Source organism: Pecten maximus, chromosome 7, assembly GCF_902652985.1.
Source record: "Pecten maximus chromosome 7, xPecMax1.1, whole genome shotgun sequence".
NCBI lineage: Eukaryota > Metazoa > Mollusca > Bivalvia > Pectinida > Pectinidae > Pecten > Pecten maximus.
In genome coordinates, this window is record NC_047021.1 from 1,947,600 (window position 1) to 1,969,049 (window position 21,450).

Sequence of the window (21,450 nt, forward strand, 5' to 3'; positions counted from 1 at the left end):
TCTCTCTAGATAACCCACCCATGGGTAAACACAACCCATTGGTATGTTATCTCTCTAGATAACCCACCCATTGGTAAACACAACCCATTGGTATGTTATCTTTAAATCTTCCTTCCTCATTGGTAATATAAAATATCACATAAATATATTAAATTGAAATTCAATATACTTATGAATTGTATTATACATACCTATTAATGATATATATCAGTAATATATAGCCAGTACCGTTAACGCTGGAATCGCTATCAATCATCAGATATCCACATGACCCCATTTATCACTGGCGTTTTTTCCCTGTACACACAATAAATTATATGAATTGTGATCCTAAGTTTATCCTTTACCGTGATCCTGGTGTACTGGTACGTGAATAGGAGGATACGGTAAACCAATTTAATATTATTTAAATGTTGGCTTATCGTGTTAAAGTACTTATGTAACTTTCACCTGCGTTACCAAATTCCGGTTCTAAACAAATTAACCCTTGTTTCATCTACCAGAATGTCAGGTTTAATATGGTCCCACTACCTAACGTTAGACATTGACAGACATGTAAATGTCAAAGCCAAATTTTCCTCTGACCCAGATATTGTAGATGATGCAAGACATTATGGCGGACACATATCGGGTTTTCTTTGGCCCAAATACCAAGAAATGATATTTCTTACGGACAGATATCGTATTTCCTTTCGGCCCACCACCAAACAATAATATTTTTACGGACCGATAACTGGTTTCCTTTGGGCCCTACACCAAACAATATTTTTTTTACAGACAGATATCTGCTTTCCTTTGGCCCCACCACCAACCAATATTGTAATATGACTTGAGTGTTTGCTTTATTTTCATTGGCCAATTTCCTGTTTCCCTCACAAGTACCAATCAGTGAGTAGACCTGTTCGTGCTAAAAATAGCTCAGATGGGAAATTTCCCAGGCATTGCCGACCAGTTCGTGCTATTTATAGCACGAACATGTCGGCAATCTTTGCCTCCAATCACGCAACGTGTTACTGTGGACAACAGCCAATCAGAATGCTGGAAACAAACGATTGTTCGGCATCACTTTGTTTACAATATTGCAGACGAGATACCCCAACAACGTTTTGTTACAATAAACGAAGATGAATTACAAGATATTTTGAAGAAAAAAGACTTTTTGAACACCCGGAAAAATACTTCAGGTGCAACAAGACTATTCCGGCCATATTTAAATTCTAAAGGTCAGTCTGCATGCCGACTTTGAAAACTTAAGTCTACATTATTTAGACTAGATCGAGCCTTGGGATTTAGTTTATTCATTTTTGTTGGCCATATTACAAAACAGTTATTGCCTTTTGTGTTCGGTGTACACGAGACTATAAGGACCTGGTCAAGAGTTTGTTCACCACGGCCTGCGGCCTCGATGAACAAACTCTTGATCAGGTCCGTATAGTCTCGTGTACACCTTCAAAAAATGCAATAATTGTATAATATTTTTACTTACAGATAACGAGTTTCCTTAGGCCCCACCACCAAACTGGGTCTGTTTCTCAGAGTATACTGACATTGAGTTTCCCTAAAAAAATGTCCAACTACTCAAAGTTAGCTTTCATGTAGTTTTTCTTTATATTCTCCATCTTTCTTAAAACTGTGCGGCACATGTAAGTAAAAGAGATAACACAATGGTCACATGTAAACAAAAGAGATAACACAATGGTCACATGTAAACAAAAGAGATAACACAATGGTCACATGTAAACAAAAGAGATAACACAATGGTCACATGTAAACAAAAGAGATAACACAATGGTCACTTTTACCGAGCGGGTTTTGGTAATCCAATTCCTCTATAGCATTTTCATCTGAAGAAAAAAGCAAGTCAAGGATATGTGGTGTATCCGTCCCTCTCCATCTTGTCGGTTTGTAGGTAGTTGTTCTGTTAGACTTCAAGTAGTTTCTGTTAATCTGTATTTCCCCCCTTTGCACTCTTGAGTTCCCAGTTGATGTTGGGGTAGTTGAAATCTCCTAAGATTAGGTAGTATATGTTGTTAACTGATCAAGTTGCATAACTCTGTGTTAACCTCAGCTTTACTGCCCGATGGTGATCTATATATTACACCCAGTAGCATGTAGTCTGTGTTACTTGTTCTTATCTTCACAAACAGTTTCTCCTCCAACACACACGGGACCTTGACTTCCTCAGAATGTACGTCCTCATGTATATATAGAAGTATTCCTCTCCCTATATCCTTGTCTACATTTGGGTGTTTTATACGTATATTCATTTGTCCAGTCCAGACTCTATTCAGCTAGATTAGGATAGAATGTAAAGATTTTGACCTTCACTTCAGTAATGTAAATGATCTTTCGCTTTGAGTCTCTTATCCTTACTTGGAAGTCATTTAGCTTGTTCCCAAATTTGTCGGCATTTGTATAGAAGAATGATATTTAGTTTTTTTCCTCTTAACACGATTTTAATTATGTACACCAGAGCCGAGCTCTACTAGTCCTTTCTTACTTTTAGTTTTACTATTCTCCTTGTCACGGGTAGGCCTCACACTCTGTGCATGCACTCCTCCGACGATTCTTTGTTAAGTTCCTGACTTTTCCTATATACGTCTTTCTTAGTTCCCTTTCTGCCTGTGTAAGATTATGTGCCATTCTGCCACGTTTGCTATACAACGCCAGTTTTGATTGGTTTAAAACCGTGTATTATTTGCTCTCGTGTCAATAATACACGCTCGTGAGACACGGCTGTTACAATTTCCCCCTCCAAAATTGTGCATTTGTAAACAAACATGGCGGTGCCAAAACGTTTGAACGTCGGAGACCGTGTATTTTACAACGGAGAAATTTGCCAGATTGTTAATTTCTATCAACCCTGAACAGACTTTCTAAACAATATGTTGTAAGGTCAATTTCCACAGGCAACCTTTGGAGAGCATTTCTTCGTGAATTGCTGGCCGACATTCCCGAAAGATCTCGTAACGTTGCCGTCAACTGGCTTGGGATTGACGTCAGCTTTTGAATATTCATTAGCACGCGCGCCTTATCGTTTCTTGTGAATTGTAACAGCCATGTAGCGACACATTTCCCGGGGTTTCTTTGCCGTTTTTCTATTAGGAAGAGGTAGATCTCAGAACTAAACAGTACATGGTAGAATAGAAATTATCAACTTTGACTCGTGTATTGTTGCAGGATATACAACTCGGACTCACTCGGATATTTTGCAATTTTAATTAATAACTCAGGCCTGCGGCCTTCGTTATTAATTAAGCGTCTTTAGGATTATCGATCGCGTTGCCTTGTTATAGATTTTTATGTTATTGAGATAACACTTAATTTCAGTGAAGTGTGAACTATCTATTTAGGACGACTGGTCACCACACTTCAGGACACTTAATTTATTAGTGTTGATAGGTCAGTCGACAAAGGACAAAATCATTAACATTGTTCTAGTATACTGTTACAGACAGGTGTCCGGATTGACAGCTCAGTCATAAACCGGACTTTATTTCCGCCTCAGGTCCGGCCATATACACAGTGTTTATCGATCACTCTGGGTGCTAGATTCCGACATGCTTGGTCTTTACAGTCAGTAAATACAGTTAAAGACGTATCAACACTTAACGGAATCACTTACATGTTGATCAAATTGTTATTGATCTACGATATAAAATTCTTGTTCCGCCCTATGGTTTTGGAGCATTACTCTTTTGGTCGTTTATTTTACGACCACCTGGTGCCTGGTGATTTAGAACTGTTCGTTGTACTTTTTAGGTACGTCCCGCTATTTATACCCTATCTGTTGTAGGATTTTAATGGACATTCAATAAAAGCAACTACAAAAGTTTAAAGTCGATTGTTCAAAAAATGAAAATATAGGAGGGTGAAATGGAAAGTTGAAGGTCATTTCATCCTAGGTGTTCACTAGTTAGTGTAATTATGTATACATTTTTTATTAAAAAATCGTTCTTGCGTCACATCGTGTTGAAATCGTGATGGAATATCGATTATACCCTGACCTAGATCATCATATATGTCGTGATCAATGCATTCGAACTAAATCAGTAGAATTTTATTCAATATGTATGTATATACATGTATGTTGTTATAATTTTTTTATAAATTGAGATTAGCCCAGATATAAACCAATGGTATCATAACTTGGGCTGCGGACCGCAGATATATCTTAAGTCGTCCACGGTGGTTTTAGTTTTTTCACTTGATGCAGTGTTTAGAAAATATTCTTTTTAATCACTGCATGGTGGCGTCATTTCTACACACGACGGAGACGATTTTGTTGACCATTAAAGGAATGGTCGGTGTGGTGCTTTTGTAATTTCAGTCGGAGGTGCAGGCTGATTGAAAGCTGGTTGATCACAACTCGCCTCTTCTTTTCCAAAATGTTTTCAACTGACATTTACCGACATCACGCGTCCATTGGAATCAGTATAACTTTATCATACGATGTCACCTGACATTTACCTACATCGGTGTGGTATGTAATTTCAGTTGGGTAGTTAAAGGCTGATTGAAAGCTAGTTGATCACAACTCGCATCTTCATTCCCAAAATGTTTTCAACTGACATTTACCTACAACACGTGTCCATTGGAATCAGTATAACTTCCTCATACGATGTCAGCTGGCGATGTTAATAAGCATACAGTTGACGTCATAGTCACAGAAGGACTCCAATGTTAGCATGGACATATGTCATGAACATTAGCGAAAATAACATAATGTAATTAATGTTTCTGAAAAGGCGAAAACCTAATCTTATGATCCTTCGTGATAGGGAATGATCTCCTTAAATCTAACAGTAGCAAGCGGTACAATAAAAAGACTAAATCAAATTCTTACATTTAGGGGAATTTAGATAAATCAAAACATCCAGGTCTGGATTTTCTAGTGTAACAATCTACAGGTGATGTCTGTACGTACTACCTAGTTTCCCAGCCAGATTGGTAACCAGTAGTATCAAATATCGACAATGGTATCAAAACATAACATATAACTATACAATATGTAGAATAAGCATAATGAGGCAGGTAAGTTTTACACTGGTTGTCTCTTGCAGTATTTCACAAGTATCCAGCATTAAATACCGATAACCAAGCAGTCCTTGTATCTAACGGATAAGGGTGACACCAGAGTTAGGAAATTATATAGCACTGTTCACTGCCGTATCTGGAAATTATGGGAGAGAAAGTGTACGATATGATCTATTTCTTTTGAACGGGAGATATAATAAAAGCATAGAATAACAAGCAGTTTTAATTATTTACAAAATGTGGGTCTGATATAAAGAAATATGTGGTAGCGACCTATGAATGTCAGGTTTACCGGCTCAAACTTTTCGAAGTGGCAGGACGGGTATACGTAATGAACGGAAAACGAAAGACAAACGTGCCTGGCTCCAACAAGGGTAAGAACCAGAACTAGCGTTCACTGAATATTTACCTTGATATAAAATCAAATCAAAATAGCGTCTACAGAATATTTACCTTGATATAAAATCAAATCAAAATAGCGTCTACAGAATATTTACCTTGATATAGAATAAAATCAAAATAGCGTCTACAGAATATTTACCTTGATATCAAAACAAAAAAGCGTTTTCAGGATATTTACCTTGATATCAAAACAAAAAAGCGTTCACAGAATATTTACCTTGATATAAAATAAAATCAAAATAGCGTCTACAGAATGTTTATCTTGATATCAAAACAAAATAGCGTCTACAGAATGTTTATCTTGATATCAAAACAAAAAAGCGTTCAAAGGATATTTACCTTGATATCAAAACAAAAAAGCGTTCACAGAATATTTACCTTGATATAAAATAAAATCAAAATAGCGTTTACAGAATGTTAACCTTGATATCAAAAAAAAAAAAGCGTTTTCAGGGTATTTACCCTGTTTTCAAAACAAAAAATCGTTCACAGGATATTTACCTTGATATCAAAACAACAGAATACGGTGTCATGCTACAATGTATGTTGTGAGTTCTGAGCTGTACGTTTCGTTACGATTTTATGATGTGTACATGTACTGTATAGATATGTGGTGTACATGTACTGTATAGATAAGTGGTGTACATGTACATGTACTGTATAGATATGTGGTGTACATGTACATGTACTGTATAGATATGTGGTATACATGTAATGTATAGATATGTGGTGTACATGTACTGTATAGATATGTGGTGTACATGTACTGTATAGATATGTGGTGTACATGTACATATACTGTATAGATATGTTGTGTACATGTACTGTATAGATATGTGGTGTACATGTACTGTATAGATATGTGGTGTACATGTACTGTATAGATATGTGGTGTACATGTACATGTACTGTATAGATATGTGGTGTACATGTACTGTATAGATATGTGGTGTACATGTACTATATAGATATGTGGTGTACATGTACTGTATAGATATGTGGTGTACATGTACTGTATAGATATGTGGTGTACATGTACTGTATAGATATGTGGTGTACATGTACATGTACTGTATAGATATGTGGTGTACATGTACATGTACTGTATAGATATGTGGTGTACATGTACATGTACAGTAAAGATATGTGGTGTACATGTACATGTACAGTAAAGATATGTGGTGTACATGTACTGTATAGATATGTGGTGTACATGTACTGTATAGATATGTGGTGTACATGTACTGTATAGATATGTGGTGTACATGTACTGTATAGATATGTGGTGTACATGTACATGTACTGTATAGATATGTGGTGTACATGTACTGTATAGATATGTGGTGTACATGTACATGTACTGTATAGATATGTGGTGTACATGTACATGTACTGTATAGATATGTGGTGTACATGTACTGTATAGATATGTGGTGTACATGTACATGTACTGTATAGATATGTGGTGTACATGTACTGTATAGATATGTGGTGTACATGTACTGTATAGATATGTGGTGTACATGTACTGTATAGATATGTGGTGTACATGTACTGTATAGATATGTGGTGTACATGTACTGTATATATATGTTGTGTACATGTACTGTATAGATATGTGGTGTACATGTACATGTACTGTATAGATATGTGGTGTACATGTACTGTATAGATATGTGGTGTACATGTACATGTACTGTATAGATATGTGGTGTACATGTACTGTACTGTATAGTAATTGTGGTGTACATGTACTGTATAGATATGTGGTGTACATGTACTGTATAGATATGTGGCGTACATGTACATGTACTGCATAGATATGTTGTGTACATGTACTGTATAGATATGTGGTGTACAGGTACATGTACTGTAGATATGTGGTGTACATGTACTGTATAGATATGTGGTGTACATGTACTGTATAGATACTGGTGTACATTCATGTGGTGTAGATATGTGTACGTCTGTATAGATATGTGGTTTACATGTACTGTATAGATATGTGGTGTACATGTACTGTATAGATATGTGGTGTACATGTACTGTATAGATATGTGGTGTACATGTACATGTACTGTATAGATATGTGGTGTACATGTACTGTATAGATATGTGGTGTACATGTACTGTATAGATATGTGGTGTACATGTACTGTATAGATATGTGGTGTACATGTACTGTATAGATATGTGGTGTACATGTACTGTATAGATATGTGGTGTACATGTACTGTATAGATATGTGGTGTACATGTACATGACTGTATAGATATGAGGTGTACATGTACATGACTGTATAGATATGAGGTGTACATCTACATGTACTGTATAGATATGTGGTGTACATGTACATGACTGTATAGATATGAGGTGTACATCTACATGTACTGTATATATATGTGGTGTACATGTACATGACTGTATAGATATGTGGTGTACATGTACATGTACTGTATAGATATGTGATGTACATGTACTGTATATATATGTGGTGTACATGTACTGTATAGATATGTGGTGTAAGCGAGTGTCCTTCCTGGATCATTTCACTCGTGACACAGTGGCCCTAACACCGTTTTACGTCACCGCCCGGGGGCACGGGACAGCCTAATAGGAATGGAATGCATCATTAATAATCAAGTCATATTATATATTTCTGGGTTTTTAATGATTAAGCTGTTTGTTATCTCATCTGCCAGTTGTGGGGGTATTGATCTTCCTCAGACATACCGTATCCCTTACCCTTGATGATACTACACCGTAAACCTAATCATTGTAGCGCATGCGTATTCAACATATTCAGTAAGTCAGTAGTAAATTAGGGGTGATTTCTCGAGTTTTTGTTTTTAAAAAATAAACAATACATCACCATTTTATTTTACAATACGGTTGTGTGTTCCTAAGCTGTATGTGGTATTTTTTATACATAACTCTTGGTTGTGTAATGTAACATCCTGTCAACAGCTGTATAGTCAAATATAAGGACGAATTGAAACACGGGAGCTGTACATGTAAAATATTTTCAATTGCAATCCCTGTGAGTGCCATTCGGGAGCTGTTTGATATTTTAATAGCAATCTGTGTGTGCAGTTATGGAGCTGTTTAATACTTTAATAGCAATCTGTGTGTGCAGTTATGGAGCTGTTTAATACTTTAATAGCAATCTGTGTGTGTAATTAGGGAGCTGTTTAATGTTTTAATAACAATATGTGTGCGCTATTTGTCGCAACATGTAATGTAATGTAAATGTATCATATGAAATAATCGGCCTTTATTTATAATAATATAGATGTACATAATTTGTCATGTACATGTTCTTCAGAGAATGTGTTTCAATTTTTACAACAGATCTTGAATAATAACATTTTGAAATACTATGAAATTACAATGTACGTACATTATATACTGAACCTGTGAAGTTTGTACCACGCCATCAAGGAACTGTAGTTTTGAGCACATTGGCACTGTGTTCTCGCCTGTTCCTGGATACGCACTGGTACCTATATACCGTTTGTCAGAACAATATCTGCTAATGTGTTTAGACAAATGAGATGAAGTACTGTTTGTGTAACAAGGAAACCCCTCAGCTAAGAATTGCATACATTACCCGTGTGTTGGACGCGTGTGCGTGTGTGCCTCAGACAGAAGCAACAGGTAAGTACACCAACCCCTACAATATCTGCTACGGGAAATCAATGTAAGGTTTGTTCATTCATTTCCTATCATATGGAGGAGTGATTAAAACCCATATAATCAAATGACTCCGTTGCCATAGAAATAACTCAGAAATATTTTTAAATACTGAAGTGGCTCGTGTGGAATATTTCGGCAGCATGCAAAAAAATGAGTCAAACAAACATGGCGGGTGTGTCACCTATTTCCTTGTGGAACTTAACGAGCACTGCTGGCCTAGGCCGAATGACAAGTCAGATGACTAAATGCCAATAATGTCTTGTGGTGATCGACACACCGATCTGTAATGGCCAAGATGTGGCCCTCAATTAAGATTGATGGTTTTATGTACGGACGTTGTTTTTACTTCTCGGCCTGTCGATACAAAGACTAAAGGTTTGTAGTGTAATAATCAGTAGCAGTTGTGTTTAGGTCAAACGGTATTGGTGGAATAACCTCACCTGGTGATAATATTAGATGGAATAACCTTACGTGTAAATATATTTGACGTAGTAACCTCACCTTGTGGAACAACCTCACCTGGTAACTTTATGTGATGGAGTAACCTCACCTTGGAAATTTATTTGATGGCACAACCTCATCCGGTAACTTTATGTGATGGAATAACCTCACCTGAAATTATATTTGATGGAATAACTTCACCTGAAATTATATTTGATGGAATAACTTCACCTGGTAAATATATTTGATGGAATAACTTCACCAGGGTAATATTTATTGAACATTTCCATGGAAAATGTTCGACTATTGATGTTACAAGACATCAATTCGAAAATCATCCTGTAGTGAAATAGAAACACTTTCTGGTTCTCAAAACCTGAATTGTGTGTACGAGGAAAGCGTGTTCCAGATTCACTGTCATGGTGGTATGACTTGAGGTGTTCTACGTGTCATTTAGATCTGAATACTGGTAATTTGGACCGGTTACAGAGTCGAGAGAGGAATACCTTTCCTTGGACCCAGGTCAGGATAACCGGAAGTGGCTTTATTACCTCGTTGTCGTTGGAGGCGCGTGCATAAATCCCACAATTCAATAGACCAAAAGCTTCAAAAATATCGACATAAAACCAGGTAACTGCACAGCCAATTCCTACTTTTCCTGGACTTTCAGTTTAAGAAATTCCTGATTGTCTGTATCACTTTATCTTAGCACTGTTAAAGTTGGGGGAAATATGTTCAGGAAACTTTCCTCAAAATATGAAATGATTTCAAGTTGGATTGATTTCCTTAAATTTAGGAATGTTCATAAAACACGGATCTAATTTATACAGTTTGTTGCTATGTTACTTTAGTATGCTTTGACTGTCGACCATTTGTTAGAATTGCTAGAGATCCCATACATTGAACTATTTGTTATGTTTTGTCCACTACAGGATGGGTTCTATGGGACGTTGGATTTGGCTGCTGTGTTTTGGATTTCTGATGTGTAGTTGTCACGGTAACGTGGCGACAGCCGTAGAGCCTGTGCTGGTTATGGAGGGGGATCCCTATTTACTGGTGTTGTACGACATGCACCGTGAGGTGGACCCAGGGGGTAGATGTAGGAAACTAAACCCACGGGCACTGGAGATGCTGTGGTCTCTGCGCTGGATTGATGGAGTCCTTCAAAGTAAACCGGAAAACAAAGTCGGTAAGATGGATATTCTACTTTTACCAGGGACCCATTGTAGGAAACCCGCCAGATTCTTGTTGTTTCCAATGATACAAGTGGCCCATTGTCGGAAACCCGCCAGATTTTGTTGTTTCCAAGCGGCTTGAAGACAAATACATCAAATAATTTACCTTCTCTGATATATAATTTTATGTTAGACTTAAAACGGTTTCCTTGCAGGCAATAAGGTACATTACTTATAGTTTTAACTTAACAGCAAATGAAACAATATTATTCTCAAAATATTTGGCTTTTCTGTAGATTATCTTTTTTTCTTCTATATGTATCATTTACTTTATAGAGAAAAAACAGGAGGAAACAGGTCGCATATCCTCCATATTTTGTCTCTTTGAACAAAAGAGAGAAACCAAGAGTTTATATGAATATTTCTTATCAATCCTCTGTTTTGTTTCTCGCTTCACATTTGTTATTGTTCTTCGTATTAAGATAATCACGAATTGCAATAATAATCAAGTAGTATCACCAATCTGTTAACAGTAATTTAGTATATCACCAATCCGTTAACAGTTATTTAGTATATCACCAATCCGTTAACAGATATTTAGTATATCACCAATCCGTTAACAGTTATTTAGTATATCACCAATCCGTTAACAGTTATTTAGTAGTATCACCAATCCGTTAACAGATATTTAGTATATCACCAATCCGTTAACAGTTATTTAGTCGATCACCAATCCGTTAATAGTTATTTAGTATATCACCAATCCGTTAACAGTTATTTAGTATATCACCAATCCGTTAACAGTTATTTAGTATATCACCAATCCGTTTACAGTTAGTTAGTATATCACAAATCCGTTAACAGTTATTTAGTATATCACCAATCCGTTAATAGTTATTTAGTCTATCACCAATCCGTTAACAGTTATTTAGTCTATCACCAATCCGTTAACAGTTAGTTAGTATAACACCAATCCGTTAACAGTTATTTAGTAGTATCACCAATCCGTTAACAGTTAGTTAGTATATCACCAATCCGTTAACAGTTATTTAGTATATCACCAATCCGTTAACAGTTATTTAGTATATCACCAATCCGTTAACAGTTATTTAGTATATCACCAATCCGTTAACAGTTATTTAGTATATCACCAATCCGTTAACAGTTATTTAGTATATCACCAATCCGTTAACAGTTATTTAGTATATCACCAATCCGTTAACAGTTATTTAGTATATCACCAATCCGTTAACAGTTATTTAGTATATCACCAATCCGTTAACAGTTATTAGTATATCACCAATCCGTTAACAGTTATTTAGTATATCACCAATCCGTTAACAGTTATTTAGTATATCACCAATCCGTTAACAGTTATTTAGTATATCACCAATCCGTTAACAGTTATTTAGTATATCACCAATCCGTTAACAGTTATTTAGTATATCACCAATCCGTTAACAGTTATTTAGTATATCACCAATCCGTTAACAGTTATTAGTATATCACCAATCCGTTAACAGTTATTTAGTATATCACCAATCCGTTAACAGTTATTTAGTATATCACCAATCCGTTAACAGTTATGTAGTATATCACCAATCCGTTAACAGTTATTTAGTCTATCACCAATCCGTTCACAGTTATTTAGTATATCACCAATCCGTTAACAGTTATTTAGTATACCACCAATCCGTTAACAGTTATCTATTAGTATATCACCAATCCGTTAACAGTTATTTAGTATATCACCAATCCGTTAATAGTTAGTTAGTATATCACCAATCCGTTAACAGTTATTTAGTAGTATCACCAATCTGTTAAAAGTTATTTAGTATATCACCAATCCGTTAACAGTTATTTAGTATATCACCAATCTGTTAACTGTTATTTAGAATATCACCAATCCGTTAACGGTTATTTAGTATATCACCAATCCGTTAACAGTTAGTTAGTATATCACCAATCCGTTAACAGTTATTTAGTATATCACCAATCTGTTAACAGTTATTTAGTATATCACCAATCCGTTAATAGTTAGTTAGTATAACACCAATCTGTTAACAGTTATTTAGTATATCACCAATCCGTTAACAGTTATTTAGTATATCACCAATCCGTTAACAGTTATTTTGTATATCACCAATCCGTTAACAGTTAGTTAGTATAACACCGATCCGTTAACAGTTATTTAGTAGTATCACCAATCCGTTAACAGTTATTTAGTATATCACCAATCCGTTAACAGTTATTTAGTATATCACCAATCCGTTAACTGTTAGTTAGTATATCACCAATCCGTTAACAGTTAGTTAGTATATCACCAATCAGTTAACAGTTATTTAGTATATCACCAATCCGTTAACAGTTATTTAGTATATCACCAATCCGTTAACAGTTATTTAGTATATCACCAATCCGTTAACAGTTATTTAGTATATCACCAATCCGTTAACAGTTATTTAGTCTATCACCAATCCGTTAACAGTTATTTAGCATATCACCAATCCGTTAACAGTTATTTAGTATATCACCAATCCGTTAACAGTTAGTTAGTATATCACCAATCCGTTAACAGTTATTTAGTATATCACCAATCCGTTAACTGTTAGTTAGTATATCACCAATCCGTTAACAGTTAGTTAGTATATCACCAATCAGTTAACAGTTATTTAGTATATCACCAATCCGTTAACAGTTATTTAGTATATCACCAATCCGTTAACAGTTAGTTAGTATATCACCAATCCGTTAACAGTTATTTAGTATATCACCAATCCGTTAACAGTTATTTAGTAGTAACACCAATCCGTTAACAGTTATTTAGTATATCACCAATCTGTTAACAGTTATTTAGTATATCACCAATCCGTTAACAGTTATTTAGTATATCACCAATCCGTTAACAGTTATTTAGTACATCACCAATCTGTTAACAGTTAGTTAGTATATCACCAATCCGTTAACAGTTATTTAGTATATCACCAATCCGTTAACAGTTATTTAGTATATCACCAATCCGTTAACAGTTATATAGTATATCACCAATCCGTTAACAGTTATTTAGTATATCACCAATCCGTTAACAGTTAGTTAGTATATCACCAATCCGTTAACAGTTATTTAGTATATCACCAATCTGTTAACAGTTATTTAGTATATCACCAATCCGTTAATAGTTAGTTAGTATAACACCAATCTGTTAACAGTTATTTAGTATATCACCAATCCGTTAACAGTTATTTAGTATATCACCAATCCGTTAACAGTTATTTTAGTATATCACCAATCCGTTAACAGTTAGTTAGTATAACACCGATCCGTTAACAGTTATTTAGTAGTATCACCAATCCGTTAACAGTTATTTAGTATATCACCAATCCGTTAACAGTTATTTAGTATATCACCAATCCGTTAACATGTTAGTTAGTATATCACCAATCCGTTAACAGTTAGTTAGTATATCACCAATCAGTTAACAGTTATTTAGTATATCACCAATCCGTTAACAGTTATTTAGTATATCACCAATCCGTTAACAGTTATTTAGTATATCACCAATCCGTTAACAGTTATTTAGTATATCACCAATCCGTTAACAGTTATTTAGTATATCACCAATCCGTTAACAGTTATTTAGTATATCACCAATCCGTTAACAGTTATTTAGTATATCACCAATCCGTTAACAGTTAGTTAGTATATCACCAATCCGTTAACAGTTATTTAGTATATCACCAATCCGTTAACAGTTAGTTAGTATATCACCAATCCGTTAACAGTTAGTTAGTATATCACCAATCAGTTAACAGTTATTTAGTATATCACCAATCCGTTAACAGTTATTTAGTATATCACCAATCCGTTAACAGTTAGTTAGTATATCACCAATCCGTTAACAGTTATTTAGTATATCACCAATCCGTTAACAGTTATTTAGTAGTAACACCAATCCGTTAACAGTTATTTAGTATATCACCAATCTGTTAACAGTTATTTAGTATATCACCAATCCGTTAACAGTTATTTAGTATATCACCAATCCGTTAACAGTTATTTAGTACATCACCAATCTGTTAACAGTTAGTTAGTATATCACCAATCCGTTAACAGTTATTTAGTATATCACCAATCCGTTAACAGTTATTTAGTATATCACCAATCCGTTAACAGTTATATAGTATATCACCAATCCGTTAACAGTTATTTAGTATATCACCAATCCGTTAACAGTTATTTAGTATATCACCAATCCGTTAACAGTTATTTAGTATCGTTAACAGTTATTTAGTATATCACCAATCCGTTAACAGTTATTTAGTATATCACCAATCTGTTAACAGTAATTTAGTATATCACCAATCCGTTAACAGTTATTTAGTATATCACCAATCCGTTAACAGTTATTTAGTATATCACCAATCCGTTAACAGTTATTTAGTATATCACCAATCCGTTAACAGTTATTTAGCATATCACCAATCCGTTAACAGTTATTTAGTATAACACCAATCTGTTAACAGTTATTTAGTATATCACCAATCCGTTAACAGTTATTTAGTAGTATCACCAATCCGTTAACAGTTATTTAGTATATCACCAATCCGTTAACAGTTATTTAGTATATCACCAATCCGTTAACAGTTATTTAGTATATCACCAATCCGTTAACAGTTATTTAGTATATCACCAATCCGTTAGCAGTATTTAGTATATCACCAATCTGTTAACAGTTATTTAGTATATCACCAATCCGTTAGCAGTAATTTAGTATATCACCAATCTGTTAACAGTTATTTAGTATAGCACCAATCCGTTAACAGTTATGTAGTATATCACCAATCCGTTAATAGTTATTTAGTATAACACCAATCCGTTAACAGTTATTTAGTATAACACCAATCCGTTAACAGTTATTTAGTAGTAACACCAATCCGTTAACAGTTATTTAGTATATCACCAATCCGTTAACAGTAATTTAGTATATCACCAATCCGTTAACAGTCAATCCGTTAACATAATATCCTTTTGATAAAAAGATTCCATTAACCTATGCAATGATACCTCCTGATTATGACCCTGACTGTTAATAGGACGTTAAATAAAAATAGACCAAATAAAAATTATTGCAGTATTCAAAAATATGTGATATCACTATAATGGGTTTGTTATATCTGCAGTCCAAGCTGAATCCTAACAAGTGTTATTACTATATCATAAAACGTCGAACGGGTCACCATAACTTTAAACCTCTCTTGCAAAATGAGATAGTTCCGGACGAAATGTGAACTTAACTGTGTTATAAAATATGCACGTGTAAACTTGATCAGAATAATTGTGTTGTATTTCAGGTCTGTTGGTGTACGACATGTGTGGTTCCCAGTCCCGAGCCATCCAAGTTATCAGTCGATACCTCAACTCTGAACACTGCGGTAACAATACCAACCTGGCCGGTACGTAATACTGGGTGTTAACATAACAATACCAACCTAGCCGGTACGTAATACTGGGTGTTAACATAACAATACCAACCTAGCCGGTACGTAATACTGAGTGTTAACATAACAATACCAACCTAGCCGGTACGTAATACTGAGTGTTAACATAACAATACCAACCTGGCCGGTACGTAATACTGGGTGTTAACATAACAATACCAACCTGGCCGGTACGTAATACTGGGTGTTAACATAACAATACCAACCTGGCCGGTACGTAATACTGGGTGTTAACATAACAATACCAACCTGGCCGGTACGTAATACTGAGTGTTAACATCGCAATACCAACCTAGCCGGTATGTAATACTGAGTGTTAACATAACAATACCAACCTAGCCGGTACGTAATACTGGGTGTTAACATAACAATACCAACCTGGCCGGTACGTAATACTGGGTGTTAACATAACAATACCAACATAGCCGGTACGTAATACTGGGTGTTAACATAACAATACCAACCTGGCCGGTACGTAATACTGGGTGTTAACATAACAATACCAACCTGGCCGGTACGTAATACTGGGTGTTAACATAACAATACCAACCTGGCCGGTACGTAATACTGGGTGTTAACATAACAATACCAACCTGGCCGGTACGTAATACTGGGTGTTAACATAACAATACCAACCTGGCCGGTACGTAATACTGAGTGTTAACATCGCAATACCAACCTAGCCGGTACGTAATACTGAGTGTTAACATAACAATACCAACCTAGCCGGTACGTAATACTGGGTGTTAACATAACAATACCAACCTAGCCGGTACGTAATACTGGGTGTTAACATAACAATACCAACCTAGCCGGTACGTAATACTGGGTGTTAACATAACAATACCAACCTAGCCGGTACGTAATACTGAGTGTTAACATAACAATACCAACCTGGCCGGTACGTAATACTGAGTGTTAACATAACAATACCAACCTGGCCGGTACGTAATACTGGGTGTTAACATAACAATACCAACCTAGCCGGTACGTAATACTGAGTGTTAACATAACAATACCAACCTAGCCGGTACGTAATACTGAGTGTTAACATAACAATACCAACCTGGCCGGTACGTAATACTGAGTGTTAACATAACAATACCAACCTGGCCGGTACGTAATACTGGGTGTTAACATAACAATACCAACCTAGCCGGTACGTAATACTGGGTGTTAACATAACAATACCAACCTGGCCGGTACGTAATACTGAGTGTTAACATAACAATACCAACCTAGCTGGTACGTAATACTGAGTGTTAACATAACAATACCAACCTGGCCGGTACGTAATACTGGGTGTTAACATAACAATACCAACCTGGCCGGTACGTAATACTGAGTGTTAACATAACAATACCAACCTGGCCGGTACGTAATACTGAGTGTTAACATAACAATACCAACCTAGCCGGTACGTAATACTGAGTGTTAACATCGCAATACCAACCTAGCCGGTACGTAATACTGAGTGTTAACATAACAATACCAACCTGGCCGGTACGTAATACTGGGTGTTAACATAACAATACCAACCTAGCCGGTACGTAATACTGAGTGTTAACATAACAATACCAACCTGGCCGGTACGTAATACTGGGTGTTAACATAACAATACCAGTCTAAGCAACCGTCATAACAACGCAAACAAAATGTAGTTCCATCTACAACACGTATTCTGTGAGATTTTTGGAGTGGTTTTTATGTTTTCAATATTTAGGAGACCGTAAAATTTATGCAAAGATTTAATGGATCGTGTTTATTTAAAAGAACACGAAAAGAAGAAAAAGTCCGACAGCGGAGAGAACTACATGTACCCGTGGTAACGCGGTCCCAGATATTACTTGGCATGCTACATGTAGTTTTAATCATAGTTGGACGGAGGAGGAACTTTAATATTGATGTTTTGATATTTACTTTTACATTTACGGACATATAACCGTTTCGTTGTATGTCTCATTTGTAAGGTACGCTTCGTTTCACGCATGCGTGGTTCGTTAGGCGTGACAGTTTTGAAGGTTTCTCAGTAATTCTGATCTTCGTAAGATAGTCTGAGTACTGGGGTAGAGATATGTGGATGGATATATAATAAATATACTGGAGTACGTTTAAAAAATGAAGAAGCGGTAAGTCTGAGTACTGATAACCTAACTTTTTCTTACTCCAGGCGTAATCAGTTATACATCCAAAGACGTTCGGGACACCATCTCTAACCTGGCGGAACCATTCGGAATACTTCATGCTAAGATATCGGTGGATGAGCATATATCAAAGGGACACGACACGGTCCTAGATATCGCTACTTTGTCACCGTGGAAAATACAGGTAACGATTCATAGCAAAACATATTTAATTCACCCACATCCTGTTCTCAATATCATAAACAATATTAAACATTAGCGTACAATATCAATGTGTGCCTCTTTGTACAGGAACTTTCGATTTCAAAATATTGCGAAATTCAGAACTAACCTGTCTCTGCCGATATAAAATAAAACTCACGAATAGTTTTATTATCCACATGAAATAAACGATAAAGTTCTCACCATCTGGTTTAGCAATACATTATAACCAGATGTATGCTTTGGAACTTATAACACGGTAGTTAGGATGATCAGGAATACCCCTGTTTGCACTATTCGTTGTCTTCTTGATGCGTAATTACGATCGAAATATATATTTGACAAACTGTGTCTATATTCACCGACAGGCCGTGACAGTGATGCTAAGAAGCGTGGGATGGACACGGATTTCGACTTTGGCAGTAAACACTCCCAGTGCGCATGCGGAACAGAATCTGTTCCGGAGAATGGCACTCGACCAACAATTCTGTGTAACAGAGTCTGGTGTTTTCTTAAACACCTCCTCCATAGAATCTCTGAGGTCAAAGGTCGTTGTAGTATTCGCAACAGGGGAACATGACCTAAGTGGCTTGGTATTGGCTATGCGAGACTTGCGGGATCATTTATTTATTGTTGTAGGAGATTTTAACATTTTGACACTTTCGGCGACTGATAATGTAGTGTTCTTGAGAGAGAGCCTTCCATCCAAAGGGTATATGATTGTTTACCTCGCGAACATGCTGAATGATATAGAAGCAATGACGGATCCAATTTCTAGAGAATATCTTCAGTCGTTGTCATTTTGTTCCCAAAATGGCTCCACAGGCCAGACGACATGTTCTAAGGATGTGATGGACTATCTTTCTCCTCGGATGAATGGCCGTGACATGATGGCGGTGTTTACGTCATTTTTTAACCTGGAACGGCTCATTCTCCGCGCGGAGGCATTCAACTGCACGGACTTCAATTTCAAGAAATGTAACAAATTCGTGCCCTATGTTGCACTCAGTATCAATCAACCAAATAGCGGATTTCCCTTCAATCTCAATGAACTGACGGAGGGCTGGTTAGTGGATGAACCGACAGACATCCTCATCGTGTCCGCCAAGAGTGACAACGTCACAGAGGTAGGTTGGTGATACAAATACATGTAGATATAATATGACTGTGTGTGGCTTTACTATCAAACTTTGATCTTGAGTTAGTTTACGTTTGTAACTGTTGTTAAAAAAAAAAAAACAACACTTTCAATTTGTAGATTGTGAAGAACAATGATAGGTAGTATCGCTAATGTAACTGTTCAATGTTTTGTAGATTGGACGGATTTTCAGAGATGACTTCGTTTTGTCTACCTCAACAATTTGGCAGGATTTCCAAAGTAAAATAAACCGATCAAATTGTGAAAACGAGGACTGTATTTCCTGTGACGCATGTGTACATTCCGATCAGGATACAACGACAACAGCATTTCTGAAGGGGGAACTATATCTTGGCGGGTTGATGCCACTCCACCAATCATCACTAAATGGTGATCGTTGTGGTGCGATATCATGGGAAGCCACCCAGCTAACAGAGGCGTTTTTGTATGCTGTTGACACCGTAAAATCACGACACCATTTGTCGAATCTTCTACCGAATGTAGATTTGGGCGCGTTCGTGTTAGACTCATGTAGAATCAGTGGGAACGTAGAGAATGTTATAGAACAGAACCTGGGATGTCCAGCCGCCTTTCAGAAAGACAATCATGTAAATATGGATGATGTCGTGTCTTTTGTAGAATTTATCAACAACCCATTTGAAACAAGATCTGAATTGATTTCAGAGAAGCCTCTGGTGCGCCTTTCAAATCAGGGTGTGGGTATGAATGACTTTTTGTTCAGTGATGACATCCCCGAACTACTCGCCTTGATGACACGTATGAACTGGACATACATCAGTGTAGTCATATCTGAACAGGTGGACAAGGATGAGTCAGTTCAGAAGGTACTCCAGACTTTTAGACAGGAAGGTATATGTGTGTCACAGGTGGTTGTCTTTGATTCCACGAAACCTGACATGATGAATGTGACGGCTTCTGTATTTAATCTGTCAAGGAATACAGATGCAGTTCTTCTCCTAACGTTACCCGTAGATTCTGCCAGAATACTCGACGGCGCAAAAAATGCGTACAGTATGAACATACTACTGGCACCGTGGAGTCTACCTGAGGAGTCGGACGTGGATCTGCCTGGTATGGTCATTGTTAAACCAAAATATACAACCGATCTTAATTTCTATTCTCACATGAGAAACATCGACTCGATGAAGCATTCTCGGAATCCCTGGTTTGGTATTTACCATGAAAGTCAACGCCACTGTCACTACCACAGCGGGTCAGAGAACATACTCTACCCCGAACAGTGCAATGACAATGCCACTGTTGAGGGGCAGACCAATTCAACATTGGTCACTCGCCTTGTTCACACAGTCGATCTGCTGGTAAAGGCTATCGACATGGTATACAAGGACACGTGTCCTCTTCAGTCCGGACTATGCCAGGAGTGGAGGAACCATACCGATATCCAGTCTAGGATCAAGTCCATGATAATGTCTGTGGAGTTGACAGACGGAAAGGATGTATTACGTTTCCATAACAACGGAGTGCTAAAGTTGCCACACGACATCCTGAATGTTCGGTTACAGGATTCCTTCGACACTGAGAGAATCAAGGTACGTACATCACATGTCAGGTTATTTGTGAGAAATGTGGGTTAAGGGGATGCTTCGCGTTCGTTTCGAGCGCTACAGTACCTATATACCATGTACTTAATAGTAATTACATGTATATAGTCATAATAATCTACAACTTTTCTATCT

At 36.6% G+C, this 21,450-nt stretch overlaps 1 protein-coding gene across 2 annotated transcripts in view; it reads left to right on the forward strand.

Moving 5' to 3' along the window:
- Positions 1–21,450, forward strand: part of LOC117331296 — a 30,259-nt gene that overhangs the window by 2,932 nt on the left and 5,877 nt on the right. Inside the window, exons 1-6 of one of the 2 annotated variants that reach the window (XM_033889915.1) lie at positions 9,230–10,206; positions 10,509–10,765; positions 16,103–16,204; positions 18,420–18,577; positions 18,963–19,721; positions 19,909–21,303. In XM_033889915.1, coding sequence (XP_033745806.1) covers positions 10,510–10,765; positions 16,103–16,204; positions 18,420–18,577; positions 18,963–19,721; positions 19,909–21,303 — 2,670 coding nt within the window. In that variant the 5' untranslated portion in view covers positions 9,230–10,206; position 10,509. Of the gene's footprint in view, positions 1–9,229; positions 10,207–10,508; positions 10,766–16,102; positions 16,205–18,419; positions 18,578–18,962; positions 19,722–19,908; positions 21,304–21,450 lie in introns of those variants that run through there. The other variant, XM_033889916.1, reaches the window with a different exon arrangement.